The 18895-nt window shown below is 39.9% G+C and overlaps 1 protein-coding gene and 7 non-coding genes across 8 annotated transcripts; 3 read left to right on the top strand and 5 right to left on the bottom strand.

Annotated features, from left to right (window-relative positions):
- Positions 1–43: 43 nt before the first annotated feature.
- Positions 44–12147, top strand: gba2 (glucosidase, beta (bile acid) 2). Its single transcript, XM_026298569.1, has 18 exons — positions 44–287; positions 489–1144; positions 3561–3652; positions 4093–4208; positions 4847–5065; positions 5813–6052; positions 6269–6371; positions 6897–7050; positions 7460–7585; positions 7798–7982; positions 8307–8411; positions 8524–8631; positions 8893–9044; positions 9192–9298; positions 10043–10185; positions 10509–10624; positions 10719–10910; positions 11159–12147. The coding sequence occupies exons 2-18, from the start codon at positions 951–953 to the stop codon at positions 11405–11407; spliced, it is 2601 nt and encodes an 866-aa protein (XP_026154354.1). The 5' UTR covers positions 44–287; positions 489–950; the 3' UTR covers positions 11408–12147.
- Positions 12148–14448: 2301 nt separating this feature from the next.
- On the bottom strand, positions 14449–14522 carry trnan-guu (transfer RNA asparagine (anticodon GUU)). The gene has a single exon. It is a non-coding gene; the product is annotated as a tRNA-Asn (tRNA).
- Positions 14523–15171: 649 nt separating this feature from the next.
- trnan-guu (transfer RNA asparagine (anticodon GUU)) lies at positions 15172–15245 on the bottom strand. The gene has a single exon. It is a non-coding gene; the product is annotated as a tRNA-Asn (tRNA).
- Positions 15246–15862: 617 nt separating this feature from the next.
- Positions 15863–15936, bottom strand: trnan-guu (transfer RNA asparagine (anticodon GUU)). Its single transcript has one exon. It is a non-coding gene; the product is annotated as a tRNA-Asn (tRNA).
- Positions 15937–16690: 754 nt separating this feature from the next.
- On the bottom strand, positions 16691–16764 carry trnan-guu (transfer RNA asparagine (anticodon GUU)). Its single transcript has one exon. It is a non-coding gene; the product is annotated as a tRNA-Asn (tRNA).
- A 102-nt stretch (positions 16765–16866) lies between these two features.
- Positions 16867–16939, top strand: trnak-cuu (transfer RNA lysine (anticodon CUU)). Its single transcript has one exon. It is a non-coding gene; the product is annotated as a tRNA-Lys (tRNA).
- A 279-nt stretch (positions 16940–17218) lies between these two features.
- On the top strand, positions 17219–17292 carry trnan-guu (transfer RNA asparagine (anticodon GUU)). Its single transcript has one exon. It is a non-coding gene; the product is annotated as a tRNA-Asn (tRNA).
- A 326-nt stretch (positions 17293–17618) lies between these two features.
- trnak-cuu (transfer RNA lysine (anticodon CUU)) lies at positions 17619–17691 on the bottom strand. Its single transcript has one exon. It is a non-coding gene; the product is annotated as a tRNA-Lys (tRNA).
- Positions 17692–18895: the final 1204 nt, after the last annotated feature.

Here is an 18895-nt window from a genome sequence, read left to right as displayed (position 1 = left end):
CGGCTTTGTCGAGTTAGTGGATTTTGTGTCCCCGAGTGCGGTTTGTCAGGCAACATATCCTTCCTATAACTGCTGATTCCTTTGGCTGTTTGTTGTAAATCGAGGCTGTATTCGATATCAGTCTGGGAGTCGGTCGCTGGGGCCAAATTACCCTAACGTTAAGTGGCAGACGTACTGAGCGACGTGCTAGCAGATATAGCAGAGGCCGGTTTAAAGCAGGAGAGCTGTTGAGTCTTCGTTACGGTATTTGAAGAATAATCAGCTCGTTTCCTTCTGTTACATAAACGGTAAAGCCTGTTCCTTGCCTCACAAGCAAACGGTGGCTTTAGCAAAGCATATTCAATGATGATATAGTTGTTAGGTTGCGGCTTTGCAGCTACTCGCCGGCTACAGAAATGCTTGTTTGATAGTGGCCTTTCTTACTGAACACCAGGTTAATGGGATCACTAACGTTGCTTTCTAACCTCTTTATCTTTTTTTTGACCTAGCTGTAGTTAACCCGGCGGCTGCTTATCTTTGCTGCCATCCATCTATTCAGCCAGTCGCTTCTGCAAACTGCACAGCCAGACTCGGACTCCATGCAAAAGAGACAAACGCCACCTGCATGAAGCCCATGAGGACTTAATGATCATGTGGGGAATAATAACCTTTTGATGACACTGCAGCCTCCTGTCTGAAACAGCTATCTGTCATTCATCCAGTCAGTTGTTCCCTGGCAGGTATTCAGAGCTTATCCGGTGGGAACCAGTGTAGTTAAGAGGAATGACTCTTTGCAGTTTACTGATCAACTTGAAGATTTCTACCCCACCATTCGCTACCTCCCACATTTCCTCCACCCTAAAGGCACAATACACAGACACTGTTGACAAAAGGTGGTGAGAGGACCTTGCTTATGATCACAAGTACATCCCTGGTGCCATTCACTGGTTTATGCTAGAAATCCTGCTAAAATGACTACGGATTGGGGAGAGAAATCCACAGCAGACCTCATGAACAAGTATGTCTCCAAGGAAATGGGATATGGAGTGCCCAGGGAGGGTTGGCGTATCTGTCTGGCACACGAGTTCAAGGAGAAGAGGAAGCCCTTTCAAGCAAAAGATGTCTCTCTGGCCAATGCCTGGGGGCACATTGGCCTTGGGATCAGGTGAGATTCACTCTGGGAAATGCAGATTAAGGAGAGACACAGTCATATTGGCTATATGATATGATGAAACTTTCTACTAACAAATAACTGCAACTGAAAACATGGATTCAGTATTGATTCATTTAGTTTTTGGTAACTATGTGGTACATGTTTTACTCTCCTGACCTTGGCTGTTTCAGGTCACATGTCCATGTGTCAGAGCAATCTAAGTCTGTACCATATGCATGTTTCCATAATGCAGTAACTGGGTAGGCAATAGTGTGTGTGTGCATGTGGTTAGTACACTCCTGCCTTGAAAAGCCTGATGCAAGTTATCATATCTAATTTTCCATCCATTCCATTCAAATTCAGGACAAAACAATGAATAGTCCACTGTGATGCAGTCCCGTAAACACAACAGGAAACACCATGTCCACTTGCACAGTTGCCAGCAAATCCAGACTAAATCTTTTCAGCTCAGTTTTCTGCTTACAGTAACAGAAAAGGAAATCCAGCACAGATTTCATCATCTGTTGATCCGATTGTGTTTGTTTTCTCAACAACCTGCTGACATCTGAGATGCAAAAGTACTACATTCTGCAGCTTTAGTGGATTGTTGGGCACACAGCCAGAAACCCTTTCACTCAGTTCTCATTTAAATCCACAGTGTGGCTCAGAGTGCATCTGCTGTGAGAGTCAACTGTTCTTTACTGATTTGGTTTGACTGGGCTCCTTGTGCCAGTTAGTTTTTTAATTCAATAACCCAGGCTTTTATACTTTTATATCCAATCACTTTACCACTGTTGCCACTTGTATACATGGTCTCCCCATGTGACACCTGTAGTGCAGCGTATTAACACAGATTTATAGGACAACAGGCATTTTCTTATTGCTCTTCACAAACTGCTGTGTTGTTTCTGTATTGTAAAGTGCTCCACTGTCTCATACGCTGAACATGGGGTCAGGTCAGGTTGGCTAACATTAAACCACAAACCTACTTCACTGTTCAGAGAACTGTTGCGTTGTTGCCATAATGCAAACACTGTGCACTCTCAGCTTGGGCTGATATACATAAACAAAGCCTGTTCATCCAAGGTGTGCCAGTCGACCTTATCGCCATGCCAACGTTTGTGAATTATTGCAAAGATTAATGAGGTGGGTATATGGCCTGCATGATATGGGATTATTATTACAGTTTTGGTTTTGTTAACCACCAGTGAAAGGAGTGGTATCCAGGGTACAGGTACCCATATTGCGAGAGACATACTGTAAATTTTGTGTTTGCACAGTACACCCAACCTATAACAAACAAGCTGTAAAGCAGTAAGTACATGACTTTGTCCTCTAAGTCAACTATGAAGATGAATTTATAACCGTAACTGAGAGGTATTAGGGTTTAGCCCAGATTTGAAACCTATTGTCAGCCATATCCTCGTCCAGTGTCGTTATACTGTAAGGACTGATTTGTTTTGCACCAAAAGGTCTTAAGAGTCTACAATGCGTCTGCTCAATGCGTTTCTGATTGGACAGGAAGTAATAGGATTTTTTTTTTTCCTTTCACTGTGTTACAAGCTGGGTGAAGCAGAGGGAATGTGTTTACTGTGGTGGTAAACAAGATGGGAGCTTGAACATACACAGGCGTGAGTCAGGTTGGTATGTATTCACAGATCTATATTGTTGAGGACCATTGTTTGGATTCCTGCTGAGCTGCAGAACAAGATACTGACAAAGCTGAAACTGCCATGACTTCAAATAACATGGTGTTACTGAGCCTATTCATCTCCATCTGAGTGGAGCTGACAGGCCGTAAATGTTTGTCTAGGATGAGCTTTCCTTTTAATTTATGGTGTGCAATACAATGAGGTGCTGCATTGTCATGTACAGCAATTTTGCAGCTGCGGAGGATCTTCCTCACAACAAGTGGCTCAATTGCGATCTTATAAAGACTGTCAGCTAAAGGTCAATGTGATGTATGCTAAAGATAAGAGGCACTATCAGCACTACAGCCAGTTCTGTGCTGAAGTATGGTTCTGTCTAATGAAATAGAACTGCTCAAACCATGTCTGAGATGAGAGCTCAGAGCATAAACTTAATGAAGCTGATTTTTTTTTTTTTTTTGAGCCTGTGGTTGCAACTGTTTGAAGCCTGTTGTAACATAACCTACTCACTACTAACTGATACTGAGCAGTGCAGCTAGGTATGCATGCATGCCCGGACATACCCATATGTTGTTAACATCACTCACAATAGGGTGTCCCAAGTGCTTCCTTCACAAAACTGCATTTTGTTTCTGCCTCTTTGTGTATGTGTAAATAGTCAAATATTGTATCTGTTCCTACATTTCTGAATATGTGTTGATTAACCTTGACACTTGCACCCTTCCACTTATGACTGTAAGGTAATCAGTGTACTGTATACTGTGTATGTGCTTATCCAGGTATCTAAAATGGTGGTACAAGAAGACCCAGGTGGAAAAGAAAGCTCCATTCATTGATATGTTTCGTGCCCAACCCTTACGTCAAATATATGGTGAGTTCAGGCCTTACAACAAAATATGTTAATTTGTCAAGTTTCATGCTAAAGTTGATCAGGCTAAAGCAGAGAGTTACAATTGACCGAATATGTGCACATAAAGCAACAGTTCTGTTTAACATCAGGTAAACTCTGATCAGTAATATGTCTAATCCTGAACCAGAGTACATTTTGACCCATTTGGTTTCACCAAAATCCTACAATTAACTCAAAAGCTACTTTTCCAAAACTGATTTATAAGTATACAAGAAAAAGCATTTAGGTTGATCCCTTGTAACCTGTCTTTATAATAGATATATAATATGGCTTGATCTATCTACTAGTTAATATTTTTTAAAATTTTACAAGAAGGTCAATGTTCAAAGTTGAACAATTATGATTTTCTTCTCAGGTGCTTTGAATTATCGACTCTAATCTGCCCATCCCCTAATTTGCAGGTGCTCCACTGGGTGGAATTGGAGGTGGTACCATCACGAGAGGTTGGAGAGGGGAGTTCTGCAGATGGCAACTTAACCCTGGAATGTACCACTACAAAACTGTCATAGCCAACCAGGTATGTCATGTTTTAAACAATGGTAGTGTTGTGTGAAAGCATACTACATCATAAGGAATGACTTAGTTAAAAAGGGTACTTTATGTCTTTTTAGATTTTGGTCCGGTTTTTGCTAACATATCTGAACGAAGTTCATCAATTACTTGTACATCCAGCCAAGATTTACACTCTTGATAAGCAATCATTCTCTTGGGCTGGCTGAAGTGTCAGTAAAAGTAATTGCTGGCAGCTAGTCTGCATTTTTTAAATCTATTTTTCAGAACAAAATATAACAAATATACCATCAGTCTATCTCCACATTGGCATTTAATGCTAGAACAGTTTCCAGCTGCTTTAAACTTTAATATGAGCTTTGATGTCAGGGACAGGAGCAGACAGGAACACACTATGTGTGGTTGCAGTATTATTGCAGTAGCTTTAAAGGCTGAGTGGATGTTCAAGTTTAGTCCCACCCCCAAATGGTTTTCAGAGTGCAATGAGGGAAATGTCAAAAGCCAAGTTTAAGGGGAAAGTATTCTAAATTGTAAAGAATACATTTGATTAAAAAGTATTCTTTAATGACTAACATTAACATACACATTTATAAAGAAATATATACAAATATTCACTCCTGTGTTCTTTTGCTTACTTTATCTTAGTTCACAGTTTGTTTACGTCGTGGAGGACAAACGGTTTACCAGCAGGTGCTGTCTGTAGAGCATCCTCCTACATTACAAGGCTGGAACTGGGGCTACTGTGGGGAATATGCCTTCTACCATGCCTTATACCCCCGTGCCTGGACTGTTTATGACCTCCCCGGACAGAATGTCACCCTAACCTGCAGACAGATTTCCCCTGTTATCCCCCATGACTACCAGGTAAGTCTGTGAAATCCCTGGATTTCTGATTTTTGCAGTCACAAGAGGCTTTGAATACTTTGGAAATTTGGTGGAAAGATGAGGTTAAATTCAGAATTATAACACTAAAACTATATCTTTATAGTTAGACTGCTAAAGTAGTCAGTATTAGCTAATTGCAGATGTCAGCATATAATGGTCAATAAGTAAGACAAACCTGCAAAAAAGAAAAGCTAAACTAGGTCTGAGGTAAGTCAGAAACTCACTCTTACATAAATTGTCCACCAATCACGACAACATTGAAATTTAAAGGGTCCATATCAAGATTGTTGTTAAGGTTGTGTGTTTATGTTAAAGAAATTGCAGTTGGCCTATTTCTTGTTATTGGACTTGTTAAACTCCCCAAAATCAATATCAGTATTGACCTAAAATAATAATTTTTTTTAAAATCCAGTATTTCTTGTTAGAATTATGACACGATGTGTTTCTTTAAAAAGTCAAACTGAATTCAAATCTGTGCTTGGTTAAGAACTGTCCAAACTTGAGGATCAGAGCCCAATTTTATTGTGTTAAGACTTTTTTTCCGCCTTTGGGTGTTGCTGTTTATAGTAGTTCATAATGACAATTTCATATTGACCCATTTTCTTAGAAAAAAAAAAAGTACATTATCTAAATTCTGTTCTTTTCAGTTTGTAATACATGCTGATTTAGTTTGTTTTATGCTAACATATTGGTTTAATAAAAGTTATTCCCTCTCCTTTCTCTCAGGACTCTAGCCTCCCAGTGGCAGTGTTTGTGTGGGACATAGAGAACAAGAATGACTACGATCTCGATGTCTCCATCATGTTTACCATGGTGAACGGGTCAGGACATAAGGATGACAAGAGCGGAGGACACTGGAATGAACCTTTCCATTTGGAGAAGGAAGGGGAGGCGGTCTCTGGAGTCTTGCTACATCACTGCACCACAGTGAACCCTTACACCCTGTGCATTGCAGCCAGGGAACAGGTTTGACTTAAATTTATGATTTTAGCAACTCCACGAGGTTTTGCTAGTAGTTACTCAAGCATTTCCCAGGGAATAAAGTTTTATACAATAGTCTCTATTATCTGGAATTGGGTCTATAATAATCAGCAGGGTTTTCTTTGTGAAATCTGCTGTTAATGAGCATTACATATTAGATTTCCTAAGAGTCTGTGTGTGTTTCTATGCACATTATAACAGCCTGACAGAGAGGTCAGTCACCAGACAGCATTCAGTCCAAGAGGAACCTGCAGCGGTCTGTGGAGTGACCTTCTTACTGATGGACGACTGGACTCTCCTACAGGTCAGTGCTTCAAAACCAATTGTGGAAGTATGACACATCTAAAGTTGCTGCTTACTCAAAATGAAGCAGCATAAAAAAGAAGTGGAAAGAAGAAGTAGAGTGAAAAAAAATAACACTAATACTCCAACATCACTTCAGTATTGAATACAAAACACGTGACTGTAAGCTGTAAGGCTAAGAAAGAAAAAAAAACATCACTTGAGGCAGATTTAAGACACCACAGCCCATGATGTCCTCATTTCCAGTTCAGGGTTGAATTAGTTGCATGTTCTTCTCTCATCATCATCTGTCATGTCTCTGTTATTTACTGCCTCCAACAATATTTCAAATGCCACATTTATGAAACTATATTTGGGGCTTTTTTATTTGGTAGATGGTATTGAAAATGTTGTCAGCTAATAAAAGTATGTTAAAACTACAATGCTGCAAACTGCACTATGTTTTCAAGTTTCACAGGGGTGCCACATTTGCCTTATTTAAAACTCCTTTAGTGAAGTCTCATCCTTATCTGGCTTACCTCTGCAGGCTCCAGCCCGCCAACAACTAAAGGGGAAAAGGTTGCAGCTGCATTGGCTGTTAGCTGCTCAGTGCTGGCTCAAAGCTGTAACAATCTGGAGTTCTCCCTGGCCTGGGACATGCCCAAAATCACCTTTGGCGCTAGAGAGAGGGAGCACATCAGGTACATCAAATGCAAAGAAGTGCAGATACACAGTATGCTGCTATGCAGAAATGTACACATCTATCTATATGAAGTGCAGTTTTCTTGCATAAATACTTTCATTATTAAAACATACAAAACCTTCCACCTAAAGACAGGTGACACCCAAACACCCTTTGAATGCTGTGTCAGGTTTCAAAACCTCAGGCCCCACTAATAATATGCCTCTGGTTTGTGAAATGACTTCTATAACAGTGGAATGTAAATGTGACATTTAAAAGGATACACCTCTTTAGTGAAGTCATTTGGATAGCTTAGAACATAAGGAAGTGCTGTGCTTATAAGATTTATTTTTCTAAACTTTTAAAATGTTGAATTAATCCAAACAAAATGTTTCTGCGACTGTATAAGAACTCTTTTGTGTTTCTAGGAGATATACTCGTTACTTTGGGACAAAAGGAGATGCATCCCCCTCTCTCAGTCACTACGCGCTCAAACACTACAGACAGTGGGAGAACAGCATTGAAGAGTGGCAGAGACCAGTTCTGCAGGACAGGTAGGTGACATAATCATTCACAGTTCCTAAAGTGTTATAGGCTGATTGAGAAATGATTACCAGCCAGTAAACCCAAAGGTTATAAATTATGACCACAGGGCAAACGGTTTATCTCAGCAGACAGTCCATTTTTAAAACCATGAATGCTTATAATTGTTTTCTATTGCCTTCTCACCTGAGCAGCTAAATGCTGTTTTTACCTTGCCTTGCAGTTCTCTCCCTTTCTGGTATAAGTCTGCTCTGTTTAATGAGTTATACTATGTGGTGGATGGAGGTACAGTGTGGACAGAGCTACCAGAGGATGCTGATGTCAGTGGTGGCGTGCGGAGCAAGGATGGTGGGCTTCCAGCTCAGCCTACTGTCATCAAGGAGTATGGCCGTTTTGCCTACTTAGAAGGTAAGCACCAAGAGAAAACAGTTGTCTGCAAGACCAGACCCTACAGTTTAGAGATGAAGAATGTTATTGAGTTGATTGATGGAAAATTAATTAGCTGTAATTTGGATAGTCAATAAATGGCTTTACTAATTTTGTTGTTAAAATTGCCATACAATCCCTTGTATCAGCTTCTTTAACATGTGGCCTTTCTGTTTCATATCACTGTAAACTGAACACTGCTGGATTGATTGCAGTTCACAGTAATTAATAATGTGACAGTGGTTGATTATAAAAGTGAATGACAGCAGCAAAAGAAAAATTTATTAAGCTATTCTTGTTTGCTAGGTCAGGAGTACAGAATGTACAACACGTACGATGTGCACTTCTATGCATCCTTTGCACTTATCATGCTGTGGCCCAAACTAGCCTTGAGCATGCAATATGATATTGGTGAGTGAAGTGCTATTGTCTTTTTTTTTTTTTTTTTTCAATTATTAATGAACGTGCATGTGAGAGAGAACAATACCAGTGCCACAGTTTCACAGCATTAACCTCTTCTCAGCTGGCAGTGTGGTTCAGCACGACCATACAGAGAGGCTCCATCTGATGAGTGGACAGTACTCTCCTGTCAAGACCAAAAATGTGGTACCTCACGACATCGGAGACCCAGGTAGAAGAAAGATAATTTCATTAACTACAGATCTCAGAGAAGTGGAATAACTTTCTTTCACCAAAAACTTTACTGAAAGATATAAAAATAATTTTGCACATTTGTTTCCTATAAAAACACCCATAATCATTTGTTGAAGATTTGTTGTAAGAATGATTTACTACCTTTTCAGGAGTCACACGGTTCAGTTAGTCACCTTTGGTAATTTTTCAGTTTTTAATGGTCACGAATTGTCCCTCTGTGTATGATATCTGTATCTAGATGATGAGCCATGGGAAAGGGTGAATGCCTACCTTATCCATGACACTGCAGACTGGAAAGACCTGAATCTGAAGTTTGTCCTGCAGGTGTACAGGGACTTTCATCTCACCCAGGACAGTCAGTATTTGAAGGACATGTGGCCCATCTGCAAGGTACAACTGCCCTCATGTAGTTTTAATCAAGTAAGCCAGGGTTAGATTAATTCATGACATGAGTGACCTAAGTACACAAATCTGTAGTGTACCAGATTATTTGGTGACTTGCTCAGAATTTGTTCCACTTGATTACTGATCTGTTAGGCAGTGATGGAGTCAGAGATGAAGTTCGACCTCGATGAAGATGGCCTGATAGAGAACTCTGGATACGCTGACCAGACCTATGATGGCTGGACAGTGACTGGACCAAGGTAAGAGTTCAGAATGGGACAGAATAAAACATGGCTGTCTGAAAGAAAGTATAGAAAATTGTTTAGACATTGCAAATTGCACAAAGTCCAGCTTCAGACTGCAAAAGTATAACAGCCGTCATTTACATTTTTTTATGTAACACATTGATCCAATGTTCGATGTGTCCTATCATTCAATCATCTCAAAAATAAGACATATGACCTTAAATTCTAAAAATCTCACTTAAGATTGTTTAAAGATTTGTGGATACCATTAAATTGGACGGCAGAAGAAAGTTATTCGAAAAAGCACAACTCGTGACTAAAAATGGGAAAAAATGAAATTATGTACATTTGCATGCGACACCAAAGTTTAAGCACAGATGAAAGAAACAAGCTTTTAAAACTTATCTGTGTTTTCAGTGGACACAGAAGGGTCAAGGGATGTGGGGAACTTCAGCCATGGACACAGTTTCTCACACTGGCTAGATTTACTTCAACTTTATTTGAAGAATCATGGTGTTTGCTTTTAAAGACAGTTTACTAATATTTATTTAGTTATTATGAAACAAACAAGAGAATGTACATTATTTTCAGGTAAACATTTTAACTTATACTCTTAGTTTTGAGGCTGAAATGTGTTTTTTCATGAAATCACACACTCTTCAGTGTTTTATGAAAATGAATTTCCATCCATGTGTGAAGTCATGTAAATGAAGCTTCTTTTCTCTGGTGGCATTTTGTTTTGTGTTTTTGTATCTGCAGTGCATACTGTGGTGGGCTGTGGCTGGCGTCCCTGTGTGTGATGTGTAAGATGGCCAGACTGCTGGACCAAGAGGAGACATACCAATGTTACAGAGACGTCCTCGACAGAGGCAGCACTGCTTTTGATAAACTGCTGTGGAATGGTAAGTTCAAACATCCATTTGTTGTGCTGTGTCCTATATTTACAGGGAAAGGGTTCACTTAGTTATATTCAGCAGTTGCTTAAAAATCTACAAATCATGTATTTTGATCAGTGACAGAGTCATTAGCCTACTCCTGTGTATGGACTCTTTAAAAACAAACCCACAAAAAAAAAAAAAAAACAACAGGCAAATCAACGAGGTAGCTGTGTCTGTAGCATTTAATTACCCATGGAATATTTGTTTTTAGTTAAATTCAATGAATTTGTAAACATAAGCTGCTTAAAACATGAAGTGACTGTTGTTCTTTTCTCCATCACGTTTAGGTAAGTACTACAATTATGACAGCAGTGGGAGACACTTTTCTAACAGTGTCATGTCTGACCAGTGTGCAGGCCACTGGTTCCTGAGAGCATCTGGGCTGGGAGAGGGAGAGTACCAGGCAAGTTAAAACATGAAACCTGTCAGGAATGTTTTTAGATTAGGAAACTAATCAAAGACCTGCGGTCTCATTTCCACTTCGTCTCACCCTCCAGGCTTTTCCAAAAGAAAAAATCCAGAGTGCACTCAAATCTGTTTTTGACTTGAATGTAATGAGCTTTGCTGAAGGCCAGATGGGGGCAGTTAATGGCATGCGCCCTGAAGGAGTGCCTGACCATTCCAGTGTCCAGTCAGATGAGGTCTGGATAGGGGTAGTATATGGACTGGCGGCCACTATGATCCATGAGGTATATGCATGTGTGTGAGACAATATCTTTACATTCAAGGCATGAAACGATGTCTAACTCATAATTTCAAGCAAAAATGTTTGCTGCTTCCAGTTCCTTAAATGTGAGAAATTGTTGCTTCACTATGTCTTATATTTTTACAGCTCCTGATTATCTCCCTCATTCATTCAGTGTTATACACGTTTGTTTTAGAGGGTATGACTACAGCTCTGTGGCTGTCTTTTTTTTTTTTTCTTTTCCCCCCACAGGGTATGCGAGAGGAGGGTATGCGCACAGCGGAGGGTTGCTACCGAAGTGTGTGGGAGAAGCTGGGCATGGCCTTCCAGACTCCTGAGGCCTATTGTGAGAAGGGCATCTTCCGCTCTCTGGCCTATATGAGGCCCCTGAGTGTCTGGGCCATGCAGCTAGCCCTTAACACCTCACAGAAGGATAAAACCACATCAGTCCAGACTGCAGAGAGACAGGAAGCAGGCAGAGGATTTGAGAAAGAATCATAGCTAGGATCTCAGCCATCAGACTGGTGGTATTAGAGGTACAGAGAGTACCTCTGGAAATTACTTCCAAACTCTCCTGCAGCCACTACTCACATTTGCACCCCCTCCCTTCAGTGCTCTGTTTGATAAGTTAGACCTCGAACTGAATTATTTTTCTTCAAATGTTTTGTCACTTGAGGTTAGAGGTTACTGTAGATATATTTTTAGGAGAGAAGTTGAATATTTTTCAATAAACGGTCAGGCAGTGTAGGCTGGTGCTCAGGCACTGTCTGAATCATACCCACTGTGTACTGCTAATTAGAAACTGACCGTGTGTTCCGGCAACATATTGTCTTTTTGCATGCATGTACACATATGGAAGCACTACATTCTGCAGTTCCCAATCATGTTAATAATGTCTGCATACTTGCAACGATTCTATATACTAAATATTTGAGTAATATTATTGTAACAACCACATGTAGAGTCAGTACGTTCTGTGTCTGTCAGTTGAGTGCATCACATGACTTTTGAGAAAGAAGATTTTAGGTTTCAGATTTTCTTTTTTTCTCCAATTAAGTTTGAATGCTTTACTAAGTAATATGTATTGAGTGGTGTTGAAAATGAAGACAGGAAAATGATATATTTTTTTTTTTTTTTTTTTTTTTTTTTTTTATAGCATTGGTGCCTTGTTGCATAATGGTCTGTATTTCCAGTATAGAGATTTTGTTTTTAAAAGTACTTGTGACAATCATGCTAAATAAATATATAAATATAATATGCAGCAGAAACCTTGTGTTATTTAAACATATACAAAACATGTTGTTAGATATGAAATATAAACGGCTGCGAAAAGGGATGAATGTCACATCTATTCAAAGACATATTATTTTCTGTTGTTTAAATTGCACTGACACAACTAAGTTCAGTTACTTCTGAAGACAAATCACAGGACAGATTAAATGTATTCTGCAGGATACATATGTTGCAAATGAAAGAAACACTTGATAGGACTCTTTCAGCTTGACAGCATTCCTTACTTCCGGTGTCCGCCCTTTTCAAAAAGGGCATTGGAGGGTGTGTTCCAACCACAGGGGCATCACACCCCCTCAGTTTTCTCGGTAAATTCTATCCCAGGGTACTGGAGAGGAGAATTCGGCCGATAGTAGAACTTTGGATCCAGGAGGAGCAATGCGGTTTTCGTCGGGGTTGTGGAACCACTGGACCAGCTCTATATCCTCTCCAGAATGCTTGAGAGTTCATGGGAGTTTGCCCAACCAGTCTACATGAGCTTTGTCGACTTGGGAGAAAGCATTCAACCATGTCCCTCGTGGCACCCTGTAGGAAGTGCTATGGGAGCATGGGTCCTTGACCCTCTGCTAAGGGCTGTCCAGTCTCTGTACAAACAGAGCAGGAGCCTGGTTCGCATTTCCGGCTGTAAGTCAGACCTATCCCCAGTGCATCTTGCACTCCAGCAGGGCTGCCCTTTGTCACCAGTTCTGTTCATTATTTTCATGGACAGAATTTCTAGGTGCAGCCAGGGGCTGGAGAGAGTTTAGATTGGGGAACCACAGGATTCCATCTCTGCTTCATTAAGCCAGGACCTTCAGCCTGTGCTGGGGTGGTTTGCAGCTGAGTGTGAAGCAGCTGGGATGAGAAAGAACACCTCTGAGGCCATGGTTCTCAACCGGAAAAAGGTGGCTTGCCCTCTCCAGGTTGGAGGAGTGATCCTGCATCAAGTGGAGGAGTCTTGTTTACAAGTGAGGGAGGAATGGAATGGAGCTAAGTCGAAAGGCGAAGCTCTCGATTTACTGGTCAATCTACGTTCCAACCCTCACCTACGATCATGACCTCTGGGTTGTGACTGAAAGAACAAGATAATGGGTACAAGTGGCCGAAATTAGTGTCTTCCACAGGGTAGCCGGGCGCTCCTTTCAGAGAGTGGGTGAAGAGCTCAGTCACCCGGAAAGAGCTTGGAGTAGAGCTGCTGCTCCTCCACATCGAGAGGAGCTAGCTGAGGTGGCCCAGGCATCTGTTCCGGATGCCCCCTGGATGCTTCCCTAGTACAGCATTTTAGATTACTATTCCATCCTGAGAAACTTTTTTTTCTTCAGTGGACCTAATCCTGTACTGTAAAACTTCAAATCTAGCTATTTTGGACAGATAACGCTACAAAATGTAACCAAATATAAGCTAAGCTTTATTACCCCGCCTAGGGGTGGGCTTGAACCACCAACCTTTCCTTTTTTTTTTTAGAGTTCTGACTTGCTTCTCAGAATTCTCAAGTTACTCAGAATTCTGACTTTTATTGTGGCTTCAATTGTTTAGCCCCACCCACCTGTCCATCCTGTGTTCTTTTCTTAGAATTCTGACTTTTTTCTCCAGACTTTTGACATTTTTTCTTGCAATTCTGTTCTTTCAGAATTCTGACATTGTTCTAAAGAATCCAGACTTTTTTTCTCAGAATTGTCTACTTTTCTCATACTTTTGACTTTTTCTCAGAATAATAAATTGTCCCACAATTCTCATTTTTTGCCCCATAGTTTTGACTTTTGTAACTTCTCTCAGAATTCCCAGTTTTCTGAATTCTGTGCCACAGAGACGGTTTTGATTTGAGATTTCATTATTTTAGCTCCACCCATGTTTATGGTATTTCCTTCTATATGTTTGCATTAATTTTTTATTTTTTTATAATTCTCAATTTTCTCAAAATTTCTGACATTTTTCTCACAATTCATACTTGTGACTTTTTCTGTGGATTCTGCGTTTCTCATAGTTCTTACTTTTTTGCAGAATTTTGACACAACTATGACTTTCAACACAAGGTTCTATAGAAGCTGTGTCAAGGCAACTGGGCTTCTTGTTGAGTCTTCAGACTGAAAAAGTCACTTGGATGAGTGGTGAAACATTTTGACTCAACATGAAGTAATCCAGTTGCCATGACTCAGGTTGTAGACAACTTCACCTGGATGATTAAGTATTTTCACAGACAACACAAGATTCTAACTTACTTCTCAGAATTCTGAGGGAAAAAGTCACTAACATGATGCATCTACAAAATAAGCCGTCCCTGGGTGGGCTCGAACCACCAACCTTTCGGTTAACAGCCGAACGCGCTAACCGATTGCGCCACAGAGACAGGCCTGGGTTGTGTTTGTAAAGGGGTGTGGCTTAAAATATGTAGCCCCTCCCACCTGTCCATGCATGCTATTTGCTTCTTTTCTTCTGACAATTCTGACGTTTATCTCCGCTGATTTTTTTCTCACAATTCAAAGCTTTCTTATGACTTTTTTTCTTGACTTCTGACTTTTCTTCTGAAAATTCTGTTTTCTCAGCTCATTTATCTGCAGACGTCTGACATTTTTCTCACAATTCACACAATTTTCTGACTTTTTTCTCGAGACTATTTTCCTCACAACTGTTTTCTCACTTTATTCCTAACAATTGCTTTCTCAGTTCTGACTTTTTTCCTCACGTGTTTTCAGAATTCTGATGTTTATCTCCAGACTTCTAACTTAGTAACGCACAATTCTCTTTCTCAGAATTCTATTTTTCTTCACACTTCTGGCTTTTTCCACACTGCTGAGACTTCTGACCTTTTGATTCAACATAAAGAAATTCAGTTGCCATGACTCAGCTTGCATATAACTTCACCTGTATGATGAAGACTTTTCACATAAAACACAAAATTCTTTTCTTCTCAGAATTCTTGATTTTTTTTTCTACAGTACAGATTTTCTTAGAATTCTGAAGAAAACAGTCAAACATGACGCAACTACAAAAGGAGTCGTCCCTGGGTGGGCTCGAACCACCAACCTTTCGGTTAACAGCCGAACGCGCTAACCGATTGCGCCACAGAGACAGGCCTGGGCTTGAGTTCAAAGGGGTGTGGCTTAAAATGTTTAGCCCCACCCACCTATGCATGCTTTTTGCTTCTTGTCTTCTGACAATTCTGACGTTTATCTCCGCTGACTTTTTGCTCACAATATGAAGTTTTCTGAGTTCTCAGATTTTTCTTGACTTCTGACTTTTCTTCTCACAATTCTGTTTTTTTCCTCCAGACTTTTTTTTTTTACTCACAATTTTCTGTTATTTTCTCCAGACTTCTCACTTTTTTCCTCACAATTGTTTTCAGAATTCTGATGTTTATCTCCAGACTTCTAACTTATTAACGCAGAATTATATTTTCTCAGAATTATATTTTTCTTTAGACATCTGGCTTTTTCTCCAGACTACTGAGACTTCTGACCTTTTGATTCAACATGAAGAAATTCAGTTGCCATGACTCAGCTTTCAGATAAATTCACCTGGATGATCTCAGCTTTCAGATAAATTCACCTGGATGATGAAGAGTTTTCACAGAAAACACAAAATTCTGACTTTTCTTCTCAAAATTCTTGACTTTTTTTTCTACAGTACAGACTTTCTTCTCAGAATTCTGCAAAAAAGACTCAAACATGATGCAACTACAAAAAGAGTCGTCCCTGGGTGGGCTCGAACCACCAACCTTTCGGTTAACAGCCGAACGCGCTAACCGATTGCGCCACAGAGACAGGGATGAAGTCAAGTCCTTGGGGGTGTGGCTTCAATTGTTCAGCCCCACCCATGCTCCCATATTATATGCTTCTTTTCTTAGAATTCTGACGTTTATCTCAACTTCTGACTTGTTCTCCTCACAATTCTTGGTTGTCTCAGAATTCTTTTCTCTGGACGTCTGACTTTTTTCCTCACAATTTTGTTTTCACAGAGTTGACATTTCTCTTGACTTCTGATTTTTTCACACAATTTTCTCAGAATGACTTTTTTTTCCCCTGAAGTAGCATGGTGGCTTAGTGGTTAGCACTGTGATTGCCTCAGTGCCTCACTCACAGCAAGAAGGGCATGAGTTTGCAACTCTTCAGATACTAGGGCTGCTCAATTATGGAAAAAATGATTATTTGGTCATGTCAACCCTGCTTTTTAACCCTGCTTATGTGGGATTTCTCTGGGTAATCTGGTTACCTCCGGCAGTCCAAAACATATATGTCAGGTTAATTGGTGATTCTAAATTCCTCATTCCTGGAGTTTTTCATTTATGCAAAGTGGTGTCTTAAAGAAAAATTTAAAACATATGGGCTAGAATTCTAAAATAACCAGAAACTGATCTCTTTAGAAGAATCCCAAAGCAAATTCAAACTGATTTTTAAGCCATATCATAACCTTTCAACCTGTTCTGTAACATTTCAGTTTGTCAAATTTCCTGTCAAAAAAGGAAGTGTTTGTTTTTCATACAAAGCTAAACTTGATCAAGAAAAAAAAGGGAGCTTTCGTCCCTGGGTGGGCTCGAACCACCAACCTTTCGGTTAACAGCCGAACGCGCTAACCGATTGCGCCACAGAGACAACTACACACTGCACACCCAAGTCCACATTCTTTGTAGTATGTGTACACAAGGGTTCAACGTAACAGCTTGTTGTGGGGGTGGCAAAAGTGAAGTTTTCACAGCCCGGCTAGCTCAGTCGGTAGAGCATGAGACTCTTAATCTCAGGGTCGTGGGTTCGAGCCCCACGTTGGGCGGCAAACTTTAGTTTTTCACTTTTCACATAGTTTGTAGTATTATTATGTCTCTACTCATTCACAGAAACATAAAATTAAGAACCACAAACATCACTATGTAATGGAATAGTATGCTGCGAGTATGATACCCAGTGTGGAGACAATGCTCAGCATACTCTCAGTGTTGTAATTCTAGTATACCCTGTGAATGCCATATTTAGTATATGTCACATGTAGTAATACTTATGTGGTAAGAATATGGAATATTTTTGACAGTATCAAAAAAATCACAAGCATGTAGTCTCTGTGGCGCAATCGGTTAGCGCGTTCGGCTGTTAACCGAAAGGTTGGTGGTTCGAGCCCACCCAGGGACGGTGATGTTTTTTTTCATATGAAAAAAGGCATAATATAAAGAATACAATCTGATATAACGTGATTTTCTTCTTCAGTTCACCCTTTGTAATGTAATTCTGAAAAAAGATGTGCTTCCTATTAGCTCCAAAAGAAGAAAAAACAGACTGTGAACCATTCTTGAGAAGGAATAAACAACTGCTTTTGTCTTTAAAAACAGTTTGTTCTTTCCACAGGACCAAGAACATTGTAACATCATTTGGGACAACAAGAGGCAAAACAAGAAGAGGCAAGAAGTCAAGACAATCCAGTAGGAAACAGAGAAAGAAGAAAAAAAAAAAAACACATGCGCCCAACGTGGGGCTCGAACCCACGACCCTGAGATTAAGAGTCTCATGCTCTACCGACTGAGCTAGCCGGGCTACTGCTGCATATTTCTGAGTGAGGTTTATAAGCAGAACTAGCCTCACAGCTAGCTAGTACATCCATGTACTAATACATTATTCTCATGTAGCTATGCATCTGCTAATCAGAAATTAAACCAGTTAAACAATAGGCTTGAATCTGATAGGTCTAACGTTGTAAACTGAGAAGTCAAAGCCTCCTGTCACTAAAATAGCTCTTTGATACGTAACTGGTACGTATTCATAATGTAGTATATTAAGTATTACAAGTTATTACTAACCACTGTTTGTTATGTAAATTAGCCTAAAATCCAAAGTAAGTAGAAAAGAATGGAACAAAATGTCACACAGAGAAGACAAAATCAACGTAAAAGTATATATAATACTGTTAGAAAAAGAAAAAAAAAACACTCCCTAAAGCGTCACCTTAACTAGGCCTGAAAGTAGGATGCACCCAGACCATGTGCCGAACTGAACTTCAGATAATTAAACTGATTCTGACTACTCACTTACCTCCGTGTAGCCCATATTTCCAAAGTAAAACTTTACAACTAACACCTAAAACACGCGATGTAGGGCTTTAAAAACTTAATAAATCCAACCTAAAAAGTCAAACTGTGAGCATTAAAGCTAATGACTGTTAAGACGCCGTTAGCTATTAGCTAAGTGAACGCTATCGTCTGTTTAAGCTAACGATGCTATCGCTATCTGCGCAGCTGTTTAGCATATTTTCCGTAATTAATCATTGGTTAACTATTCCTTCAACATAACATCGTGGTTTGACAAAACACTTAACGCTATTTTGTTTGCAGTTTGACAAAACATTTAGTTTTACCCAGATATTAGCTGCTTTCTTACCGTCTTGTCGGGCGTTGCTCCCGTTAGACGTCAAAGATATAAAGTAACGTTAAATCCTTGGAAAAACGCCACTATAAAACGGAAAACGTAAGCGAAACACAAACGTAACACAGAGTTTTCAACCAAAACAACGATTTAACAAAGTTTACCGAGTTAAACTTTAGAGATGTCCGTCAGTACATCATGTTCCGACAACTATAAAATGGCGTCGTTTTTTCCGCTCAGGACTAATTTATCTCAGGAGGGGTGTCCTGCTGAAACAGGACAACTGGCCTCAATTCAACTCGTAAACTTTGTACACATTATAAAGATTTTAGCGACTTTATTTTAAACCCCCCTTAATATGTATATCTTTGTACAATTT

Source organism: Mastacembelus armatus, chromosome 18, assembly GCF_900324485.2.
Source record: "Mastacembelus armatus chromosome 18, fMasArm1.2, whole genome shotgun sequence".
Classification (NCBI taxonomy): domain Eukaryota; kingdom Metazoa; phylum Chordata; class Actinopteri; order Synbranchiformes; family Mastacembelidae; genus Mastacembelus; species Mastacembelus armatus.
The sequence above is the reverse complement of the archived record's forward strand: the minus strand, read 5'-3'. Positions and strand labels throughout refer to the sequence as shown.